General features: G+C 34.2%; 2 protein-coding genes across 4 annotated transcripts in view; both read left to right on the top strand.

Annotated features, from left to right (window-relative positions):
• LOC137438541 (E3 ubiquitin-protein ligase RNF13) overlaps positions 1-16,106 on the top strand; it is a 238,389-nt gene that overhangs the window by 14,731 nt on the left and 207,552 nt on the right. The gene's annotated exons all lie outside the window — the stretch shown is intronic.
• Positions 1-16,106, top strand: part of LOC137438536 (unconventional myosin-XVI) — a 367,125-nt gene that overhangs the window by 261,234 nt on the left and 89,785 nt on the right. For all 3 annotated transcript variants that reach the window (XM_068133664.2, XM_068133663.2, XM_068133662.2), the window contains exons 28-29: positions 1,789-1,885; positions 5,156-5,388. In XM_068133664.2, coding sequence (XP_067989765.2) covers positions 1,789-1,885; positions 5,156-5,388 — 330 coding nt within the window. The remainder of the gene's footprint in view (positions 1-1,788; positions 1,886-5,155; positions 5,389-16,106) is intronic.

Here is a 16,106-nt window from a genome sequence, read left to right as displayed (position 1 = left end):
TTGTGTAAATAAATCAGCACATTAAATACATTTGTGTAAATAAATCATCACGGTCAATAAATTTGTGTCAATAAATCAGCACGGTAAATAAATTGGTGTAAATAAATCGGCAGGGTAAATACATTTGTGTAAATAAATCATCAGGGTAAATAAATTGGTGTAAATAAATCAGTAGGGTAAATAAATGTGTGTAAATAAATCAGCACAATAAATACATTTGTGTTAATAAATCAGCACAGTAAATACATTTGTGTAAATAAATTAGCACTGTAAATAAATTTGTGTCAATAAATCGGCACCGTAAATAAATTTGTGCAAATACATAACCATTGTAAATACATTTGTGTAAATAAATCATCACGGTAAATAACCTTGTGTAAATAAATCAGCATGGTAAATACCTTTGTGTCAATAAATCAGCATGGTAAATAAATTTGTGTAAATAAATCAATATGGTAAATAAATTTGTGAAAATAAATCAGCACAATAAATAAATTTGTGCAAATAAATCAGCACATTAAATACATTTGTGTAAATAAATCATCACAGAACATAAATTTGTGTCAATAAATCAGCACGGTAAATAAATTTGTGTAAATAAATCAGCACAATAAATAAATTTGTTAATAAATCAGCACAGTAAATACATTTGTGTAAATAAATCAGCACAATAAATACATTTGTTTCACTAAATCATCACAACAAATACATTTGTGTTCATAAATCAGCACAATAAACACATTAGTGCAAATAAATCAGCACACTGAATTAATTTGTGTAAATAAATCGGCATGGTAAATACATTTGTGTAAATACATATCCATAGTAAATACATTTGTGTCAATAAATCAGCACGGTAAATAAATTGGTGTAAATAAATCAGCAGGGTAAATACATTTGTGGAAATAAATCGGCAGGGTAAATAAATTTGTGTAAATAAATCATTAGGGTAAATAAATTGGTGTAAATAAATCAGTAGGGTAAATAAATTTGTGTAAATAAATCAGCACAATAAATAAATTTGTGTAAATAAATTAGCACAGTAAATAAATTTATTTAAATTAATCGGCACCGTAAATAAATTTGTGCAAATACATAACCATTGTAAATACATTTGTGTAAATAAATCAGCACTATAAATACATTTGTGTCAAATCAGCACAGTAAATACATGTGTAAATTAATTAGCACGGTAAATAAATTTGTGTCAATAAATCAGCACAGCAAATTAATTTGTGTAAATAAATCAGCACAATAAATAAATTTGTGTAAATAAATCGGCGAATTAAATACATTTGTGTAAATAAATCATCACGGTACATAAATTTGTGTCAATAAATCAGCATAGTAAATACATTTGTGTAAATAAATCAGCACAATAAATAAATTTGTTAATAAATCAGCAGAGTAAATACATTTGTGTAAATACATAACCATTGTAAACACATTTGTGTAAATAAATCAGCACTGTCAATAACCTTGTGTAAATAAATCAGCACGGTAAATAAATTTGTGTAAATAAATCAGCACTATAAATACATTTGTGCAAATAAATCAGCACGGTAAATACATTTGTGTAAATACATAATTATAGTAAATAAATTTGTGTCAATAAATCAGCATCGTTAATACATTTCAGTAAATAAATTGATGTAGTGAATATGTTCATGTAAACACATCAGCATAGTATGAGTAAATATATTTGTGTAAATACATCATCACAGTAAATACATTTGTGTAAATACTCGTACATCAACACAATACATACATCTCAATGTGTCTGTGCAGGTGGGTCGCACACGTGTGCTTTTAAAGCATTGGCAGGCTGAGCAACTTTCTGCCGCATGTTTGCTGGTTGGACGGAGAGTAACGCGCTGCCAAAAAGGTAATGCAAATGTCATCATGATGCCTCGAACATGTCTCTTTTGGCCTCTGACATGACTTGGGTAATTTCTCTTGGCCTCTAACAAAAACTTTTAGCCTCTGACATGACTTGGGTCATTTCTCCTTGGCCTCTAACAAAAACTTTTGGCCTCATGACGGGTCATTTCTCCTTTCAAAAACTCCTCATTGCATATGAACTTGGTTTTTCTTTCTCTTGATAAACCTTGTGATCCTTGTTTTTGTTTACCTGTGAATGTTTTCCCACTTTGTTGTCAACTGCACTTGGCACCATGTAATTCACACTTACTTTGAACAATTCTTCCTGTTTTTTTGTTTGTTTAATCACCTTGTCATTGTGTTTTATTTTAAAGCCTGTTTTTATCATATCATCTATTCCAACCACTTTCCATTAATCCCATTTTTCTCCTTTCATATTCTTTTCTGTCTCTCATTCTAATTAAAGCTGTAGGTTTTTTTTTCTAATTAAAGCTGTAGCAAAAACACGTTTCAGAAAGTGAAAATTATTTCTCACAATAATTGAATTGTTCACTTCACATCTGTAGGCCTGTATGAAAAATGCACCATTTGCTGCAAATGCAACTTTAGTATAGTGAATGTCTTGTAATTTTGTCCCTCATATCAAGCTCGTTTGTGGATAAGACATGGTTGCCAAATTTAAAATTACTGAGTAAGCAACAAGATGCATTTGCTGCTTTCTGGTGCATTTTTAAAATGAATAATCTTCTGTTGACTACCGGTGTATTAACCGCAACAGTGTATCAACCGCAACAGTGTATTAACCGCAACAGTGTATTAACCGCAACAGTGTATTAACCGCAGCAGTGTATTAACCGCAACAGTGTATTAACCGCAACAGTGTATTAACCGCAACAGTGTATTAACCGCACCCCTGTTTTTCACCCTCCAAAAAAAAAAAGTTTCTTATTTTTTAATATTATAAAGAGGATCTTTTTTGCTACTAGAAAAAGGAAGAAAATGGATTAATAACGTTATCATACCCATTTCTTGTGGATTCATACAAGACGGGCCTGCGTGACGTAATCTAGTGATGTAAGCCACCCACTAAGGTTGAGAATGAGGAACTCACGAAGCATAAAGCGGCCCTTCTTGAGGGTCACGTGACCACGCCAAGCCTGTTGTCGGATGCACAGAAGTTTGCGTGCAAGCTTATTACCCTGCGCTCGCGAAGCAAAAAACAGGGTTAGGCATTCGGTTGCGTCCGCACGTGTGTCCGTGTGGCGTGCGTACGTATGGCGTGCGTGTCTGAATTTTTTAAATTCATTTTCTCGGCAACCGTTGATCTGATAGACACGAAATTTTACCGTAGGAGTGCCTCCGACCTGCAGAATTTTTTTATTCATAATTATGAGGTCATAGGTCACGTGGTACAGACGCCATCTTGGAAAAAGGTTACACCTCTATATCTCCCAAACCGCTCAATGGAAAAAGTTGAAACAAGGCTCATTGTCAAGTACTCACCATGTGGAATAAGATATGATGATGATGACTTCATTGGTGCCTTCATTATGATGTCATAATTTGACAAGTACGCTTGATCTGTCAGTATGAAAAAGAAATTTTCCTCTGCAAATGTTAGTCCGATGGACACGAAATTTGTACCATAAGGGCGCCTCCTCCTGTAGAATATTTTAATGATAAGTATGACGTCATAGGTCACGTGGTACAGGCGGCATCTTGGAAAAATCGAAAAATATTGCACCTCCATATCTCTGAAACCGCTCCATGGAAAAAATTTAAACAAGGCTCATTGTAAAGAACTCCATATGGGGAATAAGTTATGTCAATGATGATGTCATCGGTGGCTTCATTATGATGTCATAATTCGACAAGTATAACGCTTCATCCGATCGGTATGAATTTTTTTTTTTCTGTGCAACTGTTGGTCTGATGTACACGAAATTGTCACCAAAGAAGTGCCTTCTCCTGTAGAATATTTTAATGATAATTATGATGTAATAGGTCATGTGGTACAGGTGCCATCTTGGAAAAACTGAAAAACATTACACCTCTATCTCTACAAAACCACTCCATGGAAAAATTGAAACGTGGCTCATTGTAAAGAACTCCGGATGGGGAATAGGTGTTGTTAATGATGATGTCATTGGTGTCGTAATTATGACGTCATAATTTGATGGGGACAAAGCTTAGTCTGATCAATTAGAAATTTATTGAGCATGATCTATGCAACAATTACATTAGAGAATATAAATTTATGATGCAATCGCTCACGTGGTCTGGCAGCCATATTGGATCAAATTTTTTTTTTAAACGTTCAAACACAGAAGAGTTGGCTTGCACCAAGTTGACTGCGCAGGGTAAGTATTCCATGAATACCACCTAGTTTGAGGTGGGTGCTCTGTAATTAGACTCTAACTATTGTCAATAATTCTTCTTTTGCTTTGAGACCAGGTGGGCTTTCCCGTCAATCATTCCTCACTCCTATTTGTCAATCAGAATTGACAGGAACGCAATGACATGTCAGGGTTACCGTGTATGACTCAACGGGCAAAAACGTGCAACCGAGATCGCTTGTACTTAAATAGTTTTACATTATTTTGAAAGCTCTAAAGTCTAAACGTTCCCCGATATGTAGAATATAGATCTACTGGTCTATGTTTGACAATTGGAATATAATTGAAATTCAGCATTGATTGTTTTTAAGACCTTCACTCTTTCATTCCTCTTTTCCCCGCTTCTGGAACAAACTCCCTCACTCTTCAATCCCACTCCTCCCTCCAGGTATTTAAAACAGCTGTTCATCACCATCTCATATCTTCCCCCATCCAAAACCTTGATCTTTTCTACCCCCGTTAAAACACCCCAAATCAACCTCCTTCAAATTCCGTTTTCTTTCCTGAAATTCCTTGTGGACTGATTATTATTTTTTCTATATCTGTGTATTAACTGCACCCCTAACCTTTAACTTTTTTGCTGATTAAAAAGCGCGGTTAATACACCGGAAAATACAGTACATTAGTAATTTTCACAGTTTCTGATATTTGACTTTTGTTTCAATTTTTGTGCACTATGATGAATCGACCAAACCATACTCAGCCTCTTTCCTTATCCATAATTGGTTCAAAGGTTCAACGTAGAGATTGAGGCTTTCTGAAAAATACTTTTTTCAAATTTCCTATGCCATTACCTTCAATCCTCATCCACCCTTTTCTTCTTCCCATTTTCCCTTTTCCTAACTCTCCTCTGTAATTTCTCTGCCATCTACCCTCAGCGGTCCGTGCGTTCCTGCGAGGGCGCCGCTCCCGCCGTGCCATGTCCGCACAAGGCCACGAGGCACGGCTAGCCAGCGAGTTCTTTTCTCAGGTGGAAGACATGGGTTTGAGTGTCTACGATGCACTCGTCATCCAGAACGCATCTGATATTGCACGAGAGCACGACAGGCAGCGCTCTGAGTCTGCACACCTCTTTTACCGGCAGAAAGCACAGTGGCACCTCAGCCCACAGGCAAGCCAATAATCATAGCTACAGGTTCAGTCTCAACTCAACAATTAGTTATGATTACCACTCAGTTAAGAACCGCATGGTGTAGTTCCAGTAAAAATGATGCATGATTAATATGAGCAGAGTACCCGACCTATGGGCGATCTTCTTCCAAGCAAGTAACACGTTTTTCTGACACATACCTTTATTTGGGCGGTGTATAGGCATCTGGCAGCTGCCTCAATCACTCACAAAAATAAAACAAACAAGTAAAGATACATTCAAACTACACCGCCCCCATGCCAAATAATTAAATATCCCACAGCGCGGCATTGCCGGGGCGCCTCGGGCGCCCGGCAATACCGCAATGTAGCTCAGAGAGTACATTAGGAGGGAGAGGTGTACAATAATTGATTGATTAATTGCATAATTAAAATCAATAAAAGATTATCATAAAATATTTTCTTAATCAATTGGCTAATAGCATAAATAAACCACCAGTGCTTCATCCGAGAATGTATCTTTTAGAAATTTAATTAAATAAGTCATTAATAAAAAATTAAATTTTTAATTGATTAATCAATAAATAATTGATCGATTAAATGATTAATCAATAAAGGAAAGATATCCTTTATAGCCACATCACTTGGTCACTGTCATGTCCAAATATCAGCTTCCAAGCTCAAAAGGTGCCTGAGATATTGCCCAGATGAGAAATAAAATAAATAAATAATTAATAATGAAAATAAATAAATAATAGTCCTAAAAAAATGAAATAACAAGTACAGATACATTCAAAGTACACCGCCCCCATGCCAAATAATTAAATATCCTACAGCGCGGCATTGCCTGGGCGCCTCCGGCGCCCGGCAATACCGCAGTGCAGCTCATAGAGGCTGCATTGGGAGGGAGAGGTGTACACTAATTGATTGATTAATTGTATAATTAAAATCAATAAAAGATTATCACAAAATATTTTCTTAATCAATTGGCTAATAGCATAACTAAACCACCAGTGCTTCATCCGAAGATGTATCTTTCAGAAATTTAATTAAATAAGTCATTAATAAAAAAATAAAAAAATTAATTGATGAATCAATATATAATTAATCGATTAAATGATTAATGAATAAATCAAAAACAAGTACACATACATTCAAAGTACACCGCCCCATGCCAAATAATTAAATATGCAGCAGCGCGGCATTGCCGGGGCGCCTCGGGCGCCCGGCAATACCGCAGTGCAGCTCATTGAGGCTGCATTGGGAGGGAGAGGTGTACACTAATTGATTGATTAATTGTATAATTAAAATCAATAAAAGATTATCACAAAATATTTTCATAATCAATTGGCTAATCGCATAACTAAACCACTAGTGCTTCATCCGAAGATGTATCTTTTAGAAATTTAATTAAATAAGTCATTTATAAAAAATTTAATAATAAAATTGATTACTCAATAAATAATTAATCGATTAATCAATAAATAATTAATAGATGAAATGATCAATCAATAAATCAAAAATATCCTTGATAGCCACATCACTTGGTCACTCATGTCCAAATATTAGCTTCCCAGCTCAAAAGGTGCCTGAGATATTGGCCAAATGAGAAAGAAAATAAATAAATGATAAATAATGAAAATAAATAAATAAAAATCATAAAAAAATTAAATTATTAATCAATTTGGTCAGAGAACACATAAACTACCACTATTTCATCAGAATCGGTAACTTTAAAAAAAAAAATTTTTTGGTCATTAATCGAATAATTAAATAATTAATCGATTAATTGATTAATTAATAAATCAAAAATATCCTTTGCAGCCAAATCACCTGGTCATTGGCATGTCCAAATATCAGCTTCCTAACTCAAAAGGTGCCTGAGTTAATGGTCAGAAGAGAAAGGAAATTTAATTAATTAAATAAGTACTTAATTAATCGCTAATAATTAAATAACTCCTCAATTTATTGATTAATCAAAAAACAAAAAATACCGTTTTTGACAAAGCACTTTCTCACTATTGTGCCAAAATTTCAGCTTCCTAGCTCAAAGGATGGCTGAGATATCGCCCGGACAACCAAACAAGAAAACAAACAAACAAACAAACAAACAAGAAAGAAACCAGAGTGAAAACTGAGTACTCTCTTTCAGCGTGCGTCACTGCCGAGCCCCCTTCGGTGCCCGGCAATGACGATTTTCAATGCCTGGAGATGGCATATGAAAGGAGCGGTGTACAATATCCTTGATACCCACATCACTTGGTCACTGCCATGTCCAAATATTAGCTTCCTAGCTCAAAAGGTGACTGAGATATTGGCCAAATGAAAAGAAAAAAAAAATGATTATGAAAAATGAGATGAAAATAAATTATTTAGGCCAAATGATTTATTAGAAATGAATTATGAAATTATTGATGAAATGATTATTTATGAAATATTAGGCCAAATGAGAAAGAAAATAAATGAATGATTAATAATGAAAATAAATAAATAATAATCATTTAAAAATTAAATAGTTAATCAATTGGCTCAGAGAACACATAAACCACCACCATTTCATCTGAATCTGTAACTTAAAAAAATAAATAATGAAGTCATTAATCGAATAATTAAACGATTAATTGATTAATTAATAAATCAAAAATAGCCTTTTCAGCCAAATCACCTGGTCATTGGCATGTCCAAATATCAGCTTCCTAACTTAAAAGGTACCTGAGATAATGGCCAGAAGAGAAAGTAAATTTAATTAATTAAATAAGTACTTAATTAATCGCTAATAATTAAATAACTCCTCAATTAATTGATTAATCAAAAAACAAAAAATACCGTTTTTGATAAAGGACTTGCTCACTAATGTGCCGAAATTTCAGCTTCCTAGCTCAAAGGATGGCTGAGATATCGCCCGGACAAACAACCAAGAAAACAAACAACCAGAGTGAAAACTGAGTACTCTCTTTCAGCGTGCGTCACTGCCGAGCCCCCTTCGGTGCCCGGCAATGACGATTTGCAATGCCTGGAGATGGCATAGGAAAGGAGCAGTGTACAACAAGTACACATACATTCAAAGTACACCGCCCCATGCCAAATAATTAAATATGCTGCAGCGCGGCATTGCCGGGGCGCCTCTGGCGCCCGGCAAAACCGCAGTGCAGCTCATTGAGGCTGCATTGGGAGGGAGAGGTGTACACTAATTGATTGATTAATTGTATAATTAAAATCAATAAAAGATTATCACAAAATATTTTCATAATCAATTGGCTAATCGCATAACTAAACCACTAGTGCTTCATCCGAAGATGGATCTTTTAGAAATTTAATTAAATAAGTCATTTATAAAAAATTAAATAATTAATTCATTACTCAATAAATAATTAATCGATTAATCAATAAATAATTAATAGATGAAATGATTAATCAATAAATCAAAAATATCCTTGATAGCCACATCACTTGGTCACTCATGTCCAAATATTAGCTTCCCAGCTCAAAAGGTGCCTGAGATATTGGCCAAATGAGAAAGAAAATAAATAAATGATTAATAATGAAAATAAATAAATAATAATCATAAAAAATTTAATTATTAATCAATTTGGTCAGAGAACAGATAAACTACCACTATTTCATCAGAATCTGTAACTTTAAAAAAAAAAAATTTTTTGTCATTAATCGAATAATTAAATAATTAATCGATTAATTGATTAATTAATAAATCAAAAATAGCCTTTGCAGCCAAATCACCTGGTCATTGGCATGTCCAAATAACAGCTTCCTAACTCAAAAGGTGCCTGAGTTAATGGTCAGAAGAGAAAGGAAATTTGATTAATTAAATAAGTAATTAATTGATCGCTAATAATTAAATAACTCCTCAATTTATTGATTAATCAAAAAACAAAAAATACCTTTTTGACAAAGCACTTTCTCACTATTGTGCCAAAATGTCAGCTTCCTAGCTCAAAGGATGGCTGAGATATCGCCCGGACAACCAAACAAGAAAACAAGAAAGATGAAGACAAACAAACAACCAGAGTGAAAACTGAGTACTCTCTTTCAGCGCGTGTCACTGCCGAGCCCCCTTCGGTGCCCAGCAATGACGATTTGCAATGCCTGGAGATGGCATAGGAAAGGAGCGGTGTACAACAAACAAACAACCAGAGTGAAAACTGAGTACTCTCTTTCAGCGTGCGTCACTGCCGAGCCCCCTTCGGTGCCCAGCAATGACGATTTGCAATGCCTGGAGATGGCATAGGAAAGGAGCGGTGTACAATAGATGAAATGATTAATCAATAAATCAAAAATATCCTTGATAGCCACATCACTTGGTCACTCATGTCCAAATATTAGCTTCCCAGCTCAAAAGGTGCCTGAGATATTGGCCAAATGAGAAAGAAAATAAATAAATGATTAATAATGAAAAATATATATATATAATCATAAAGAAATTAAATTATTAATCAATTTGGTCAGAGAACACATAAACTACCACTATTTCATCAGAATCTGTAACTTTAAAAAAAAAAAAATTGGGTTATTAATCGAATAATTAAATAATTCATCGATTAATTGGTTAATTAATAAATCAAAAATATCCTTTGCAGCCAAATCACCTGGTCATTGGCATGTCCAAATATCAGCTTCCTAACTCAAAAGGTGCCTGAGTTAATGGTCAGAAGAGAAAGGAAATTTGATTAATTAAATAAGTACTTAATTAATCGCTAATAATTAAATAACTCCTCAATTTATTGATTAATCAAAAAAAAAACAAGTACACATACATTCAAAGTACACCGCCCCATGCCAAATAATTAAATATGCTGCAGCGCGGCATTGCCGGGGCGCCTCCGGCGCCCGGCAATGCCGCAGTGCAGCTCATTGAGGCTGCATTGGGAGGGAGAGGTGTACACTAATTGATTGATTAATTGTATAATTAAAATCAATAAAAGATTATCACAAAATATTTTCATAATCAATTGGCTAATCGCATAACTAAACCAGTAGTGCTTCATCCAAAGATGTATCTTTTAGAAATTTAATTAAATAAGTCATTTATAAAAAATTAAATAATTAATTGATTACTCAATAAATAATTAATCGATTAATCAATAAATACTTAATAGATGAAATGATTAATCAATAAATAAAAAATATCCTTGATAGCCACATCACTTGGTCACTCATGTCCAAATATTAGCTTCCCAGCTCAAAAGGTGCCTGAGATATTGGCCAAATGAGAAAGAAAATAAATAAATGATTAATAATGAAAATAAATAAATAATAATCATAAAAAAATTAAATTATTAACCAATTTGGTGAGAGAACACATAAACTACCACTATTTCATCAGAATCTGTAACTTAAAAAAAAAAATTTTTTGTCATTAATCGAATAATTAAATAATTAATCGATTAATTGATTAATTAATAAATCAAAAATATCCTTTGCAGCCAAATCACCTGGTCATTGGCATGTCCAAATATCAGCTTCCTAACTCAAAAGGTGCCTGAGTTAATAATGGTCAGAAGAGAAATGAAATTTAATTAATTAAATAAGTACTTAATTAAACGCTAATAATTAAATAACTCCTCAATTAATTGATTATTCAAAAAACAAAAAATACCGTATTTGACAAAGGACTTGCTCACTACTGTGCCGAAATTTCAGCTTCCTAGCTCAAAGGATGGCTGAGATATCGCCCGGACAAACAAACAAGAAAACAAACAAACAAGAAAGAAACCAGAGTGAAAACTGAGTACTCTCTTTCAGCGTGCGTCACTGCCGAGCCCCCTTTGGTGCCCGTCAATGACGATTTGCAATGCCTGGAGATGGCATAGGAAAGGAGCGGTGTACAATACCGTTTTTGACAAAGGACTTGCTCACTATTGTGCCGAAATTTCAGCTTCCTAGCTCAAAGGATGGCTGAGATATCGTCCGGACAAACAAACAAGAAAACAAGAAAGATGAAAACAAACAAACAAACAAACAAACAACCAGAGTGAAAACTGAGTACTCTCTTTCAGCGCGCGTCACTGCCGAGCCCCCTTCGGTGCCAGCAATGACGATTTGCAATGCCTGGAGATGGCATAGGAAAGGAGCGGTGTACAACAAGTACAGATACATTCAAAGTACACCACCCCCTTGCCAAATAATTAAATATCCTACAGCGCGGCATTGCCGGGGCGCCTCGGGCGCCCAGCAATACCGCAGTGCAGCTCATAGAGCCTGCTTTGGGAGGGAGAGGTGTACGCTAATTCATTGATTAATTGTATAATTAAAATCAATAAAAGACAAGTACAGATACATTCAAAGTACACCGCCCCCATGCCAAATAATTAAATATCCTACAGCGCGGCATTGCCGGGGCGCCTCGGGCGCCCAGCAATACCGCAGTGCAGCTCGTAGAGGCTGCATTGAGAGGGAGAGGTGTACACTAATTGGTTGATTAATTGTATCATTTAAATCAATAAAAGATTATCACCAAATATTTTCTTAATCAATTGGCTAATAGCATAACTAAACCACTCGTGCTTCATCCGAAGATGTATCTTTTAGAAATTTAATTAAATAAGTCGTTAATAAATAATTAAATAATTAATTGATTAATCAATAAATAATTAATCGATTAAATGATTAATCAATAAATCAAAAATATCCTTGATAGCCACATCACTTGGTCACTGTCATGTCCAAATATTAGCTTCCGAGCTCAAAAGGTGCCTGAGATATTGGCCAAATGAGAAAGAAAATAAATAAATGATTTATAATGAAAATAAATAAATAATCATTAAAAAAATTAATTATTAATCAATTCCGTCAGAGAACACATAAACCACCACCATTTCATCAGAATCTGTAACTTAAAAAAAAAAAAAATTGTCATTAATCGAATAATTAAATAATTAATCGATTAATTGATTAATTAATAAATCAAAAATAGCCTTTGCAGCCAAATCACCTGTTCATTGGCATGTCCAAATATCAGCTTCCTAACTCAAAAGGTGCCTGAGTTAATGGTCAGAAGAGAAAGGAAATGTAATTAATTAAATAAGTACTTCATTAAAAAAAAAAAAAAAACACCTTTAGAGGCCATTTTTCCCCGCAAAGCGGGGGTTGGCCTTTTTCGGGAACCGTGGTTGTTGTTGCTTTTTGGTCCCCTTTTTGAAGCAATGTTTTACGGCCGGATGCCCTTCCTGACGCCAACCCTTTTTGCCGCCTTTAACGACAAACAGGGAATTACCAGTGAACTGGTACTCAATTTGCCGACCTCGGAAGGATGACAGGCTGAGTCAAACCCCCTGGCGTTAATTCAGCGATCGACCGGGATTCGAACCCAGATTACTTCATTAATCGCTAATAATTAAATAACTCCTCAATTAATTGATTATTCAAAAAACAAAAAATACCGTTTTTGACAAACGACTTGCTCACTACTGTGCCGAAATTTCAGCTTCCTAGCTCAAAGGATGGCTGAGATATCGCCCGGACAACCAAGAAAACAAACAAGAAAGAAAACAAGTACAAATACATTCAAAGTACACCGCCCCATGCCAAATAATTAAATATGCCGCAGCGCGGCATTGCCGGGGTGCCTCCGGCGCGCGGCATTGCCGGGGTGCCTCCGGCGCCCGGCAATACCGCAGTGCAGCTCATTGAGGCTGCATTGGGAGGGAGAGGTGTACACTAATTGATTGATTAATTGTATAATTAAAATCAATAAAAGATTATCACAAAATATTTTCATAATCAATTGGCTAATCGCATAACTAAACCACTAGTGCTTCATCCGAAGATGTATCTTTTAGAAATGTAATTAAAGAAGTCATTTATAAAAAATTAAATAATTAATTGATTACTCAATAAATAATTAATCGATTAATCAATAAATAATTAATAGATGAAATGATTAATCAATAAATCAAAAATATCCTTGATAGCCACATCACTTGGTCACTCATGTCCAAATATTAGCTTCCCAGCTCAAAAGGTGCCTGAGATATTGGCCAAATGAGAAAGAAAATAAATAAACAAGTACAAATACATTCAAAGTACACCGCCCCATGCCAAATAATTAAATATGCTGCAGCGCGGCATTGCCGGGGCGCCTCCGGCGCCCGGCAATACCGCAGTGCAGCTCATTGAGGCTGCATTGGGAGGGAGAGGTGTACACTAATTGATTGATTAATTGTATAATTAAAATCAATAAAAGATTATCACAAAGTATTTTCATAATCAATTGGCTAATCGCATAACTAAACCAGTAGTGCTTCATCCGAAGATGTATCTTTTAGAAATTTAATTAAATAAGTCATTTATAAAAAATTAAATAATTAATTGATTACTCAATAAATAATTAATCGATTAATCAATAAATACTTAATAGATGAAATGATTAATCAATAAATCAAAAATATCCTTGATAGCCACATCACTTGGTCACTCATGTCCAAATATTAGCTTCCCAGCTCAAAAGGTGCCTGAGATATTGGCCAAATGAGAAAGAAAATAAATAAATGATTAATAATGAAAATAAATAAATAATAATCATAAAAAAATTAAATTATTAATCAATTTGCTCAGAGAACACATAAACTACCACTATTTCATCAGAATCTGTAACTTTAAAAAAAAAAAATTTTTTGTCATTAATCGAATAATTAAATAATTAATCGATTAATTGATTAATTAATAAATCAAAAATATCCTTTGCAGCCAAATCACCTGGTCATTGGCATGTCCAAATATCAGCTTCCTAACTCAAAAGGTGCCTGAGTTAATAATGGTCAGAAGAGAAATGAAATTTAATTAATTAAATAAGTACTTAATTAAACGCTAATAATTAAATAACTCCTCAATTAATTGATTATTCAAAAAACAAAAAATACCGTATTTGACAAAGGACTTGCTCACTACTGTGCCGAAATTTCAGCTTCCTAGCTCAAAGGATGGCTGAGATATCGTCCGGACAACCAAGAAAACAAACAAGAAAACAAACAAGAAACCAGAGTGAAAACTGAGTACTCTCTTTCAGCGTGCGTCACTGCCGAGCCCCCTTCGGTGCCCGGCAATGACGATTTGCAATGCCTGGAGGTGGCATAGGAAAGGAGCGGTGTACAATGATTAATAATGAAAATAAATAAATAATAATCATAAAAAATTAAATTATTAATCAATTTGGTCAGAGAACACATAAACTACCACTATTTCATCAGAATCTGTAACTTAAAAAAAAAAAATTTTTTGTCATTAATTGAATAATTAAATAATTAATCGATTAATTGATTAATTAATAAATCAAAAATAGCCTTTGAAGCCAAATCACCTGGTCATTGGCATGTCCAAATAACAGCTTCCTAACTCAAAAGGTGCCTGAGTTAATGGTCAGAAGAGAAAGGAAATTTGATTAATTAAATAAGTACTTAATTAATCGCTAATAATTAAATAACTCCTCAATTTATTGATTAATCAAAAAATAAAAATACCGTTTTTGACAAAGGACTTGCTCACTACTGTGCCAAAATTTCAGCTTCCTCGCTCAAAGGATGGCTGAGATATCGCCCGGACAAACAAGCAAGAAAACAAGAAAACAAACAAACAAGAAACCAGAGTGAAAACTGAGTACTCTCTTTCAGCGTGCGTCACTGCCGAGCCCCCTTTGGTGCCCGGCAATGACGATTTGCAATGCCTGGAGATGGCATAGGAAAGGAGCGGTGTACAACAAGTACACATACATTCAAAGTACACCGCCCCCATGCCAAATAATTAAATATCCTACAGCGCGGCATTGCCGGGGCGCCTCCGGCGCCCGGCAATACCGCAGTGCAGCTCATTGAGGCTGCATTGGGAGGGAGAGGTGTACACTAATTGATTGATTAATTGTATAATTAAAATCAATAAAAGATTATCACAAAATATTTTCATAATCAATTGGCTAATCGCATAACTAAACCACTAGTGCTTCATCCGAAGATGTATCTTTTAGAAATTTAATTAAATAAGTCATTTATAAAAAATTAAATAATTAATTGATTACTCAATAAATAATTAATCGATTAATCAATAAATAATTAATAGATGAAATGATTAATCAATAAATCAAAAATATCCTTGATAGCCACATCACTTGGTCACTCCTGTCCAAATATTAGCTTCCCAGCTCAAAAGGTGCCTGAGATATTGGCCAAATGAGAAAGAAAATAAATAAATGATTAATAATGAAAATAAATAAATAATAATCATAAAAAAATTAAATTATTAATCAATTTGGTCAGAGAACACATAAACTACCACTATTTCATCAGAATCTGTAACTTTAAAAAAAAAAATTTTTTTGTCATTAATCAAATAATTCAATAATTAATCGATTAATTGATTAATTAATAAATCAAAAATATCCTTTGCAGCCAAATCACCTGGTCATTGGCATGTCCAAATATCAGCTTCCTAACTCAAAAGGTGCCTGAGTTAATGGTCAGAAGAGAAAGGAAATTTGATTAATTAAATAAGTACTTAATTATAAAAAATAAAAATAACCACCTTTAGAGGCCATTTTTCCCCGCAAGCGGGGGTTGGCCTTTTTCGGGAACCGTGGTTGTTGTTGTTTTTTTGGTCCCCTTTTTGAAGCAATGTTTTACGGCCGGATGCCCTTCCTGACGCCAACCCTTTTTGCCGCCTTTAGCGACAAACAGGGAATTACCAGTGAACTGGTACTCAACTTAATTAATCGCTAATAATTAAATAACTCCTCAA

This window comes from Myxine glutinosa, chromosome 13 (assembly GCF_964187855.1).
Source record: "Myxine glutinosa chromosome 13, kmMyxGlut1.1, whole genome shotgun sequence".
Classification (NCBI taxonomy): domain Eukaryota; kingdom Metazoa; phylum Chordata; class Myxini; order Myxiniformes; family Myxinidae; genus Myxine; species Myxine glutinosa.
This window is presented reverse-complemented; position numbering and strand designations above follow the sequence as displayed.